The sequence below is a fragment of the Phocoena phocoena genome, chromosome 14 (genome assembly GCF_963924675.1).
Source record: "Phocoena phocoena chromosome 14, mPhoPho1.1, whole genome shotgun sequence".
Classification (NCBI taxonomy): Eukaryota; Metazoa; Chordata; class Mammalia; order Artiodactyla; family Phocoenidae; genus Phocoena; species Phocoena phocoena.
In genome coordinates, this window is record NC_089232.1 from 28,368,787 (window position 1) to 28,382,364 (window position 13,578).

Here is a 13,578-nt window from a genome sequence, read left to right on the forward strand (position 1 = left end):
TATTTTCCTAATTGATTTGTAAGCATTCCTTATATATTTTGGATATTAATCCTTTGAATTATATATATTACAAATCTCTCTCCCAGCTGTTCTTCCTTTACTCTCTGGTGTCTTTGTTGTAGAAAAGTTTTAAATATTGATTTTTAAAATATAATGATCTTTCCTTGGACTGAGTTTTGAGTCTTGTCCCCACTTCTCACCTCCATCTCCTTTATTAAAATAACTAGATTTGTGAGAGTTGTGTCTGGGAATCAGCTGTTAGATGTATCCATCAATTCTTCTGTTTTCATTTTCTAATTTATTCATGTTTTCTCTTGTTTTTATAATATCCACTTTTCCTCTTTGATTTGTTTGTGACTGGTTTTTTAATCTTTTGCCTTGAATTTATTCTTATTTATTCTCATTCTTTCCTTCTAATGAAGCTGTTTAGGGCTCTGAATTTGCTTCTGAGTATATCGAATACTTGGTTTTCATATATAGTGATCTATGTTTTTATTTTCTAAATAAGTTTGAAATTATAGCTTTGAGTCTTCTTTAGTCTGTTAGATAGTCAGAAGAATGCATTTTAAATTCCAAATGACTGGGTTTTAAAAGGATATATTCTTTTGTTATTATTTTCTAGTTTATCTCATTTTCAGAGAGAGTGACCACTACAATTTTGCCATTTGAGATTTATTATGGTTTTCTTTGTAGCATAGTATATGATTATATCAGTTAGGAGTAGGACCACTTCTATATAACAAAAAGTTCAAAATAACAGTAACTTTAAGAAAATAATTTATTTCTCTCTCATACCAAAGAATTTTGGAGGTAGGCAGATCCCCACAGTCATCAGGAATCCAGGCTTCCATTTTTCTACACCATTCTCAGTGCTGCCTTCTAGTGTCAGTCACCTCATAGCCCAGAATGGCTGCTGAAGTTCCAGTCATCACAGCCACATCCCAGGGAGGAGAAAGAAGGGAGATGTAAAAGGATGTACCTCCTAGCTGAGTCATTTCCCTTCAAGTAGTCTTCTTCAAAGCGTCACAGAACAGTTCTGTTTATATTCCATGTAGAACTTAGCTGGATATATAGTCAATCCCTAATTATAGGGATTCTGTTAGTGAGAAAAAAGTGAAGAATAGCTATAAGTAGGCAAACAAGAATCTGCCATAGTAATTTTAATAAATATTCCATCAATGCTTAAAAATAAAAAGATATATCTTTCAGCAGTATCATCTCTCCCAAGCCAGAGAAGTTGAGTTTGGGGCTTATTCCTCATAAGAGGCCAACTGGACCCTTTCAAAATCAATGGCTGCCATCAACTGTGATAAACTAGCTAACCCAAGGGATGCCAGCACTGTGTCTAGTTCACAGGTGTTATTGAGGACACCCCATATTTTTCCGCTCTCTCCTCTTCGTAAGACCAATCAATCACTTCAGGGTCACTATGGCCTTCTAGGCATCATGGGAACTTGGGTGCTGATCCACTCCCATGTTGTTCAGGGCTTTACTGCTGAAGTAGACGCTGTGAATGTCCTATCAGGACCAGTCCTCTTCCAGCCTGGAGCAAACATCCCTCTGTGGATAAATGTGTAGGATGTGAGAATAGGAATCCCTGGAATCTGAGATCCTGTATGAACACTTGACTGAGGCGAATGGGCAGCATGACCTGGGATGGCCTCAGTGGCAGCCAGGGCCAAAATGACAGGCTTACCTAGCCTCACTTCCTAGCCCCGATTAGTTGTATTCTGGGATTCAGAACAGCTGGGCCAGAGGCCAGGTCCCAAGAGGAGCCACTGGTCGTGGAGAACCTGTAGCCTTCCATCCAGGCACTTTGACGTGGATGAGCAATGTGAGGACTCGTTGGTTCCACTCCCTCCCGGGGCCACTGCCTCGCCCAGTAAGGAGGGAGCACTGTGGCTGTCCCGGCACTTCCACCCGAGGCCTGGCTCCCACCAGCCACATCAGCTCCCCTAAGACCCTGCTGTCACCTGGTAGCACTGAACATCTCAGCAAACGCCTGGTCTGAAGGCAAGTGAAGGTTCCAGTCCATGCCTTAGGGAAGCCCCTGCCGTGATAGGATGGGTAAGAAATATACACATGCAGAAACCACTAAAATGCTTACCAAAATAGAAATGGGGTGCCAGCGAATGTGCTAGAACTGGGTCCCTGAGTGATAAAGGGAAGGAGTAAGTAAGGCTGGCAGGTGCCTCGACTAAGATGCTTCTGGAAGCAACATCTAAACTGCCTCCTGCCCAGGTGAGCATCCCTGACTTGAACCCCCACGCTGTTGTCACCTTGCCTGAGAGTAACCCCGCCCCTACCCTGCTCACTCCCAGAGCTCAGGAGAAACGAGCTGGTTTTTTCCCAGAAGCTGGTGCCAGTTTAGTCAGCAGATTTCACAGATCTACTGGCACCCATGTAGTGTCTTATTTTAAGCTTAACATTTGAAGATGGAAACTTTTCCCCCTTTGATGTGTGGCAAAGAGATCCCAATTTATACATAAGCATGGCGGCTAAGCCAGTGCACCACCAAGGCTGTTCCCAAGGCTGGTGCAGTTCATGGCTCCCCTTTTTCAGGTACCTTCCCAGAAGAACCCCACCAACCATGGTCACTTCTTATAATTGGCATCTCAATTTCCATGTTTCCACTGAGAGGTGTGCAGCCCTGTCCTTTCCGGGCATGTGTGGCTGGGGAGAGGCAGGGCCAGGGTCCTGGCCCCCATCCCGTCCTCTCTGCATTTCCCCAGCTGCCAGCCTTTACCCTTGGCTCCCATAATGTCTCAGGGCAGGGCGCTGGGTTTCTCTTGTGGGCCTGAGGTTCTCCCAGGTGACATCGTGCCCCCCCTCTCAGCCCTGAGCTCCCTGATGCTGCTGTCCTCCTCTCCCCTCCCCCTGTCATTCTGGAAGTCTCAGAACTTAAGGCCAGAACCCCGCTATCCAGCTGGGAGACTGAGGAGGGCAGACCAGGAGCATCCTGTCAGTGAGTCCAGAGGCCTTGGGTTATGTCCAAACCAGATTTCTGTCTTGGGACGTTTGGAGCTTGGACTCTACTCTGAACCCTCTCATTTTAACACTGCAGATGATTGTGTGGACTTAGAAACCCCATTTCTCCAGAAGTGCTGGTGTAACTCAAGTCATCTCTGCGGGGAGGAAGGGTGGACCATGGAGGGTTCACTTATGTGAGGATTTGGCTGAGTCCCAGGGCCTTTCTGACACCTTCCAACCCTCCTCGTCCCAGACTTGGATACCAGTCATTTTGGCTTAATTTATGCCATCCAAGAGTTGTTGCTCATTAAGCTGGAATTGACCAGTCAGGGACAAACATTCATTTGACAAAAGATATTTTCTTTAACCGGTTGGGATCCTTTAAATAGCAGCACCCCTAATGCACCGAAGTGTTACTTTTCAGATCATTAGCTATATAAATCAGAAGGTGGAGACAAAGTAGAAGGAAAAAACAGGCAAATTGTTGAGTACTGGGGCCCATGGAAGGTCTTTTGAAAAGTAAGAGGAACGTTTAGAATTGAGTGAGTCAGTGTGGAGGAAAAGGGTATGATGCCAAAGGACTACTGCTTTGCCAACGAGGACTCCCAGGTATTTGAGAAGTGAATGTCATATGGTCTCACCCCTCTGAAGCTTCTGGAAGCTCTCAAGGAAGATAGAATTTAAACAGATATTTACTACTGAGATGAATACTGCAAAGAAGGCAGGCAGGGTGCTGAGAGAGCATATAATCTAACATCATGCTGAGGGCCAGGGAAGGCTTCCTGGAGGAAGTGACAACTAAGCTGAAACCTGGAGGATGAGGAGGGATTAGCCAAATGGAGATGGGGTAGAGGGTGGGAGGACCAGTTATTTCTGCCATTATCTTGCCAAGCAAGGCGATTCCGTGCCCTGTGGTCTTCCCCTGACTTAAGTTTCACCACCCAGTTGTTTTGGCACACACCCTGTTTCCCCTCTGGATTTTTTTAATACTTTTAAAAAGTTTTCTTCTTCTTATCGCTTAAGTCACTTTCTTATGGGGTAGGGGGTTGCTCAGTTCTGAGTCCCAATATCACAGTGCACAGAATTGTGACCAGCGGCCTTGCTTCCTTGTCCTTGTCTTCAACTGTTCGTGTCCCACTTCTGGCCAAGCAGATTGAGATATTTGGTGGTGCCTCTCTCTCACGCTGAGACCTCATCTCTCTGCAGAGGTTAGAACACTCTGACTGCGGAGGCCTGAAGTGAAGATGTGATTTTTCTTGTGAGCCAGTTGCCATATGGGTGCAATTGGCCCCATTCCTGATTCTGTCCTGAGACGAGGCTCAAACACAAACTTCCCTTCTTCCTGGACTAGCCAGGGAGGCCGCAGAGTTGGGCCAATGGTCACCAGGTGGAGTGGGTAGATAAGCTAGGCTGCTCAAGAACCAGTATCACTAGGGAAGATATAATTCAAGGTGCGTTAGTAATGGTAAAGAATTTTTCTCAGGGAGGATAGCATATTCACTCTTCATATGTAGTAATCCCTGTATCGATCACCTCTTGCTACTATAGTGCTGTGTAACAAACATCCACAAAATTTCAGTGGCAGCCATAAGCGTTCATTCTTGGGGATCCGCAATTACCCAGGGTTTGGCTGATCTAGACTGGGCTTGACCGAGGCAGTTTTGCTTCTCACCGCAGGTCTGGGGTCACCTGGGAGTCAGCTCACCCAGGCTGGACTCTGCTCCTCACATCTTATCCTCGGATTAGGGCACTAGTCAGGGCATGTCTCCTCTTGGCAATGTTAGGAGCACAGAGGGCCAGCAGAAACATATGAGGCCTCTGAGGCCTGGTCTTAGAACTGGCACACTGCCACTTCCTCCCACATGCCAATGGCCAAAGCAAGTTATATGGCCAAGCAACACCAAGAGCATGGAAACAAATTCCTCCCCTGGCATGGATATGGGTGCAGGGAGGAGTGAAGAATTGGGACCAAAACTCAATCTGCCCCCCTCTCCAAAGGCCAATAGCCTCATGCAATCAGACTTTAATAAAAGGACTAAGGAAGAGATGGGTGATGGTGGTCATTGTCACAATCCATCATGGATCTTTTCCCTAGCCGAGAATGAATGAATGTTCTTAATAATGAATTAGCAATGTTCTACCAGTGTGTGGTGTGGGCCCAGCTTTGTGCTGAGTGCTTTGGGGGACATCAGAGAGAAAAGCCCTAATTCTACCATCAGGAACTTACTATCCTTTATGGGATAAGCCTTGTGTTCAAAGACAAGATTGGGGCTAAATGATGCTCAATTGTGAATGTAGACTGTGGAGTTCAGAGAAATGAGAGGCCAGCAAAGGCTAGAAAAGAATGAGGTAGAAGGAAAGGAACGCTACTAACATTTAACACCTAGTGAGCACGTGGTGTGTGCCAGACACTGTGCCAAATTCTTTCCACGCCTTACTTCCTCTCTTGATCATCCAGAGAGGTACCAGGATTGTCCCCATTTAACAGATGAAGAAACAGAGGCACAAAGAACTCAAGTAACTTGTGTGTGGTCACACAGCTGGTAAATACTAGAACCAGGACTTGAGTCCAGCTCCTCCCACCACCAGAGCCTGAGCGTTGATCATCAGGGCCCATGGCCGGCCACCCAAGGGGAAGGGGAATCAAAGGCAGACAGATGTGCGGAGAGGACAGCTGCCGGGGGTGGGAGCTGTGGAGGGGACCCCAGTCGTGTTATGAACTATAAATGGGAGCAAAGATAGGATGTGCGATTTGGCCGAGGTCCTGCAGCAAGATAGGGTGCAGGCTGGGCTGGGAATTCTGGCTGTTGGCTCTCCTTCTACGTTCCCTGGTCCCAGCCGCTTTCTGGGCTCTCTCCACCCGCCACGCGGCCACGCCTGAAGTGTCTCCTTGGAAGAGGTGCAATCCACTGGCATTGAAGCCGGCGGACTGGCTCCCTCTCTCTATTCATCTCTTTCCTCCTTTCCCCTGCCATGTTCTGGAAAGGGCAGCATGAGGGAATGTGGGCAGGTTGCACCAGAGATATACATCTGAGAACTGAAGGAACATTTATTTTTAATTTAGACTTAAAAAGAAAAAAGGAAATTATAAAATATCTGCTCTTGCTCCTGGGATTGTGCAGATGGTGCTGCGTGTTGCCTAATAGGGAATGGGGCTGGCACCTGCGTGCTCGTGGCCCCACCAGCCTGACTGTAGGACCTGGAAGGCAGGATCCCTGTTCCTCTTGCCTCAGCCTCAGATGGCTCCCTGGGACCCCGTTTGGCCAATGTGGCATGGTGGTCCGCTGCCTTCTCACCTCACCCTCCCTGGAATCCCATCTGCTGATTTCCTGAACATCCTCCTTCAATGAAGCCAGCCTCTCAGCTGTTCCTACTCGCATGAACACACACATGCACACCTCAGCTCCATCCTGTCACCCCCTTTGGCAGATAGCCAGACCTCTCCCTTCCTGAACTCCTGCTTGGATGTTAGAATTTATCAGTTTGACACACATCCAGATACCTGTTTAAACCATCTTGTCATTTTCATGCCCAGGAGTTATAAAGGACATTCTCATATATTTTCCTGTTTGGTCCTTGTGTTTATTGTGGTTAGATGCTATATATTCCTCTCTTCTGGTAATCTCCACTGGGAGCGGTATGGGACTCAGTGCATAGAAGATGCTCAAAAAGGGGCATAGAATGTGACTTTTCTTTTGTATTCAGGCGGGTGATCTGGAGAAGGAGCCCCTAAAATCAGAGAGTTGGGGTCCCCAAGCCAGGAATCAGGAGACCTGACTCTTTCTCTAGCTTGCTTTAAAGCCTTGGGCAGATCACTGAATTTCTCTAAGTCTCTGTTGCCCCATTTGCAAAATATAGAAAGTAATCTCTATTTTGTCTGAGCTCCAGAGTTATTTTTTATTTCTTTTAGGGCATTATCATTTCTTTCTTTTTTAACATCTTTATTGGAGTATAATTGCTTTACAATGGTGTGTTAGTTTCTGCTTTATAACAAAGTGAATCAGCCCTGGAGTTATAATAAGGATCATGGCAAATGACATAAGGAGAAGTGCTTAGCAAAATCAATCAATCAATTCATCTCTTTAAGAAAGCATGCAGAGTCAGAGGTGCCCAGCATGGACATCAGGCCCGTGTTTGGGCAGAAGTTAGGGACAGGAGGCTGGTCAGGTTGGCCAGTATGGTGAAAAACTCACTGGTTATACTTTGTGTGTGTGTGTATTGCATAGCCTGGGTATTAGTTTGGTTTAGTTTAGGGCTATGGTTTGTTCTGAAAAAAACTTGATATCACATAAAAAAATGCATGCCACAAGAAAAAACAAGTAAGATGACCTGGCCTGGGCACCTTGACAGTCAGTGCAAAGAGGGACACAGTTGAATGCCCAGTGTTTGCAAGACAGATGCAAACCAGATGTTCAGAAGTATAAATTTCTGATCCTGAGATCAGAAAAATTTCCTCCACATGGATTCATAATGGGGTCCAACGTAATGAGCAGTGAGTGTCCTGGACAACAGCTGAAGGGTAAATACGAGTCCCATGGGCCACATCTTATGACGGTCCTGGTGAGCCAAGCACAGTTCAGGGGGTGCAAAGGGGATTGAGGGGGAGAATACAATGTAGTTCATAACACACCAGTTTTATATAAACCAACGGATTAGGGGGAACGATGTGCTGAGTTCCCAACAGTGGAAAACAGCTTTTATATCCTCAGGCTTTGTGAGGCAGTCAGACATGCGCATGTTTATACATACATCCACATGCATACGAATGCACAAACACAAATTCACACACACACACACTCGCGGGCTCATGCTGTCTGTTCCCAGATTTAGGCCTCTCTAGGCTCAGCTTCCTCTCTATGGTCTGGATCCTGACTGGGGCGCTAGGATGAGGCCCTGGGTCCCCTGAGGTTACTTCTTGGCAGGACTGGTGGGAAAATTCCCTTTAAAGACGATGGGACCATCTGTATTGACTTCACACCTACTACCTGGAACCTGAGAATAGAATTTAAACTGAGACAGGACCTCCAAGGTCAACCTGTTCGCTCTATAGGGGAGAAAGCTAGAACCCCAAAGGGGCATGTCTTCTGCTGGAGATCACACAGGGATGGAGCCTAGGCTAAGACCCAAGGTCTCCTGACTCTCACTCCAGCACTCTAAGCTGTCATTGCAAAGAAAAATCAAGTTGGGATCTTATTTTGGGGAGAAAAATATCATAAAGTAATTCTTCATTGGACTATGGAATTAATTTACATTATGTAATTTTATTCAAACTGATATGGGCCAATAAATATAACTGTGTGCGTGTTTGCTGTTTTAAAACATTTTAATGTTTAAAACATGATTTACTAATGCTGCTAAGGATGTCTAGAATTTGATTTACTGCATAGAATTGAATGTTTACACATTCCTTACAGAAATTCTTGCCAAAGAGCCATTTTATCTACAAGAATAATAAATAAGTCAATATGTGGATGGCTGTGCACATTTTTTCCATATACAGCAGCACTTGGTAGATGTTATTTTGCACACAAGCACTCAAAAGGTAAATTTGAGAGACACACATGGATCCCCGAAGTCTAAGATTTGGTCAGTGTCAAGATCAGGCAATTAATCTTGACTTAAACCAAAAAAAACAAAGTCACTGAGTCTAGGTCTTAGGTGATATTTGGGCTTTGGGACTAATGGATGCACACTTATGTAACCAGACTTGGTCGTATGTGTGTATTTGTTCATTCATTCGCACATTCAACAAATACTTATTAGATATCTATGTTTTATTCAATAGCTTAAACATAGTGTAGGTGTTGCTTCATGGGGGCCCAGAGATAATATATAAATTTCCCTACTTGTCTTTGTAAAGCACTTAAGGCCTTTGAAATGATTCTTATTGAATCCTCACAAAAATCCTAATGGAGGGCTTCTCTGGTGGTGCAGTGGTTGAGAGTCCGCCTGCCAATGCGGGGGACACGGGTTCGTGCCCTGGTCCGGGAAGATTCCATGTGCCGCGGAGCGGCTGGGCCTGTGAGCCATGGCCGCTGAGCCTGCGCATCCGGAGCCTGTGCTCTGCAACGGAAGAGGCCACAACAGTGAGAGGCCCACGAACCACCCCCCGCAAAAAAAAAAAAATCCTATTGGATGGCTAGGGTGTGAAGGAGCCAGGTTAGTTGGGTGGAAGTAAAGGCGTTCCTTTTGTTTGCTGGTTTGTTTTTATTGTTCCCCTGCCCACCAATTACAAAAATATGCATGTCCGCTGTTAAAAAGAACACAGAAATCTTCAAGAAGAATGTGAGAAAGTACCATGTAACCTGACCTCCAGGGACGTCTACCTGCCGTGCTACAGATTTTTTCATGCCTGGAGATATGTATATGTATGTGTATTTGTGTATGTGGGTGTATCTGATGAGATTTTTTTTTCTTTATAAAAATGGGATTATGTTGTCATATAATTCTGCAACCAAGTTTTTTCATCGTACATCATCTCACTGTGGGCAGTAGTTTGAATATACTTATCATACACATCAGTTTGTACAGATCCAGCTCACTTTTGTTCATGGCTGTGTCATTTTTCTTTACAAAAGCATAGGGCGTTTCTTTTGCCTTCTTCAGCCTTTTCTCTCTCTCTCATAGGTGGTTGGTCTTCTCTTGCCCAATCAGACATTGGCGTCCACTATCTTCTGGCAGGTAACAGTTTCCCTGCAAGCAGAGGGCTCCTGAAGGGGGCACCCAACACGTGCTGGTTGGAATAGCCTGTCCCAGTGTCTCCTCTCCATCCAGGCCCCTCGGGGAAAGTCACCCCACTTCCTACTCCTCCCTAACCCAGAAGCCACTGGGAGAAACCCCAGGACTTCGGGCCCGCAGCCCAAGTCTTGGGCCATTATAGGTGCTCTGACTTTTGCACAGAGGTGATGAGGGCTGGCGGGTGCCCTCACCTGGATGCTTGTCCCATGGCCAGTGACCTTGAGCCCTACAGCCTCATTTTGACATCAGCCTTACCCAAATCTGTGGGGAAGGTAATCCACCCCCAACTCCAAGGTAGTGATGTGGGTGAAAAAGCATCACAGACCCTGGTCTCTGCCCTTGGAGGTAGTCTGGGGCGTGGCTCTCTGAAAACAGTAGAAGCTCAGTATGTATCTGTGTAGAGAGAGAGGGGCAGGAAGAAAAACCTGTCTGTCTTCAGGAGAAAATGTCAGAGTCTTCCTGAAAAAAGAAAAGCTCCTAATAATGTCTGTGTCTGGGCTCTGCAGGTGGTGTAGGGCACTGGGCTCTGTGAGTGGTGTAGGGCACTGAGGCTCAGAGCTGTCGGGCATTCCGGGGGCTTAAGTGTCCACCTTCTGTCCAGTCATTAGTATAAAAAGGGTGATGTGGCAAAGGCAGTGGGGCCCATTTGGGGCAGTGAACACCAGAATTTTGGGAGAGGTGGCCATCTCTGGACTGAGATGGATAGCTGGCCTGGGTGGGACCAGTGTCTTGGTTTGCCAGGAACTGAGGGGTTTCCCAGGACCGGGGCCTTTCGGTGCTCAAACTGCGCTGTCCTGGCGAACCAGGATGGTTGCTCACGCTAACTCAGGGGATGGATGGAACTACCGTGAACTAGACACCCGTGTCTTTCTGGAGGGGTGTGGCCTCCCAGGTCCAGGCCTGCTTTCAGGGAGGTGACCACACCTTTCCTGACTTCTCCTCTCCCCGCATTGCCTTTCAGTGGCTGAACCAGAGCCACAATGCTTGTGTCAACTATGCAAACCGGAACGCTACGAAGGTGAGCATCGCAGACCACCACCTGGTGTCAGGCTTCAGGCTGGGGTGACCCTCTCCCTCCCTACAGTGTGGCATGCCACCATCAGGGCTTCTCCTCTGGGTTTTACTGCCAGGCCTTCAGGAGGGGCCCTGCTGGGGAGGGGCTGCTCATGCGAAGTGACGAAGGCCCAGAACGTGGGAGTGTGGCGCGCGCGGCCAAAGGGATGAGCTCCGCTGGCTTCAGAATTCCCCTCGGGCAGCGCTTATACCCAGATCTTGGATCAGGACAGCATCAGCCACGTGGGGACTGACTTCCTCTAAACTTCCTCCAAGCTTGCCTGGAAGCTGCCTCAGTGCCCTAGGATTGTCAGCTGCAAAGCTAAAGGGCTGCTCTTGAGGGTGAGGGGTCTGAGAGGACTGGCACGTCCTCCCCAAAGTCCCCTGCACTCCTGGGACGAGCTCACAGTGGAGGTCCAGCCACCCTTCTCTTGTCTAGGAAGGGGCTGGGCGCCTGCTTCGCTGGCAAGGCTGCCTTTCCCCTTGGTCCATTCTCCCACATTTCCGTCCAAAGGCAGCAGAGGAGAGGAATCTAGTTCCCCTTGGGGGGCTGTCAGTTTGGGGAGGAGAGGGTCTGGACACTTATATCTTTGGTGGGGAGTGATAGGGGAGTTATGAGCTGTCCTGGGTGGTAGGAACTTCAGGGCCTGATACCCTGAGGACCTTCCCCCTCCTCCCATCTAAACCTTCGACCCATGCCTTGCTCATATGCTTCGCACACAGACATCTCTGCTTAGATGGCTCCCATTCACCTTAAACCAAATATCTCCAGAATTGCTGTCGTAGTTCCTCAGCTTTTCCTTAATTTTTTGTGTTGCAACTTGGGATCCATTTTCCCATAGAAATATTTAGCAACTGTCTCCTACTGGCCTGAAAGCCCTGCATGGCTGACCAGGACCGTGAGAGCCAGCCAGGCTGTGGCCACCTTGACACTGCCATGTCCCCCGAGAAAATGCTCTGGGTGCCAAACGGCCCACTTGCAACATTTAGCCTTCCTAAACTGGATCTGCTTGCCCCAGCCATAAACGGCCCACTTTGGCCCTTGCTATTTTCTACCCCCAGCCAACAGTGTTTGCCAAGGGCCTTTCTAGAGCAGGGCAGAAGGCCCTTTGGCGTCTCCCTAGACATAGCTGCCCTGTGTTTCCATGTGCGGAGCTGCGCTGAGGGAGGCCTAGATCCTTTTGGCTTCCAGAGGCCTTCCTCCTTGCCTGCCCCTCCAGGCTCGGGGGCAGGATTGCCTCTTACTGGTTGGGCCATTTGCAAGGGTGGAGGGTGGGAGCTTGGGACACCCAGGGGACCTGAAATTCTGTCTCTGTTTTCCAGCCTTCACCTGCATCCAAGTTCATCCAGGGCTACCTGGGAGCTGTCATCAGTGCCGTCTCCATCGCTGTGAGTAACCCCAGACTCCCCGCCCCCTGGGCGTCCTCTCCATCCTGCTGCTCTGTGACTGCCCCACCCAGCATCTCAGGCCAGACCTTATCTGAGGGTCAGGGCTGGGCAAGGGGCATGGGAGACAGGGTTTCTGGGTGTGGGCCGTCAGGGCCGTCTTCCTAGGCGGAGAAGAGTAGACCCTGGTGACGCTTTCACAGAGGGGGAGCACAGGCCAGTGCTCCAGGTTTGGGAGAGCAGGCGGGGAGGTGAGGCAGTGCCTGTGGGCCACACGAAGGGCTGCACACTCCAGCCGGGGGCAGGATGTCTGCCCTAGAGGGGCCCATGTTTACCCGACACCCTCCTCAGAGGAGCTGGTCTTCATGAAGCCGATGCAGGAGTGGAGGGGCTTTTGATCCATCCCCAAAGTTGGCCCAAATGTCAGCTCCCCTTTGCCCTTTGCCTGAGTTCCCTGGGTCCCCTCTTGGTGGCCTCAGTCATGTGGTCACAGCTCTAAGCCTTCCTGGAGTCCTGTGAATTCCTCAGGACAGGGGCAATAGGCTCATTTTGAGAATATAGCAGCTACTAAGTAGGGGAGGTTTATAGACTGACTGTGTGAGGGTGTAAGGATGTATCCCAGGTGACACAGCAAGGGGCCTGGGCCAGAGCCAGAATAGAAGCCCAAGCTCCCGAGACCTTGGCATGTTCATCCCACCCTGTACCTCCATCTGGTCCTCTCTCCATCCTGGCTGGGTGGTCTCCTATAGCCCACTCCAGAGGTCAAAAGTTGCCTCACAACTTCATTACACGATAAATACATGTAATTGGTAGGAAAAGTAATTAGGAAATACAAATTAAAAAAACATTCACATCTAATAAAAAATTCACATCTAATAATCTTTTTGTAAAACGCACTTTCTCATGTCATCAGATAAATGTAGTTGTTCACGCCTGTGTACTAACCCATTGTACCTACTGTGTACCATCATTTATTTCACTGCTCTCCTAAGACAGGGATTTGGGGCTGTTCTGAGATGGCCTCGTTTACTCTGCTCCCATGTGGACCAGGTTCACCTCCAAACAGCTGTTAGGTGGGTGGGTGGGGTCCCCACTTCATGCCCAAGATCACTCTCCTTCCCTGAATCCTTATGTCTTACCCCAAGCATGAAGCCAGAATTACCAAATCTATTTAGATCGTTCATCAAGAGACTGCTGAGCTTCCCTGGTGGCGCAGTGGTTGAGAGTCCGCCTGCTGATGCAGGGGACATGGGTTCGTGCCCCGGTCTGGGAAGATCCCACATGCTGCAGAGTGGCTGGGCCCGTGAGCCATGGCCGCTGAGCCTGCGCGTCCGGAGCCTGTGCTCCGCAACGGGAGAGGCCACAACAGTGAGAGGCCCGCGTACCGCAAAAAAAAAAAAAAAAAAAAAAAAGAGACTGCTAACCCCACCC

The 13,578-nt window shown here is 48.3% G+C and overlaps 1 protein-coding gene across 4 annotated transcripts in view; it reads left to right on the top strand.

Moving 5' to 3' along the window:
• Nucleotides 1-13,578, top strand: part of SFXN5 (sideroflexin 5) — a 113,710-nt gene that overhangs the window by 50,404 nt on the left and 49,728 nt on the right. For all 4 annotated transcript variants that reach the window (XM_065890915.1, XM_065890917.1, XM_065890918.1 and 1 more), the window contains 3 exons: nt 9,598-9,651; nt 10,670-10,726; nt 12,085-12,150. In XM_065890915.1, coding sequence (XP_065746987.1) covers nt 9,598-9,651; nt 10,670-10,726; nt 12,085-12,150 — 177 coding nt within the window. The remainder of the gene's footprint in view (nt 1-9,597; nt 9,652-10,669; nt 10,727-12,084; nt 12,151-13,578) is intronic.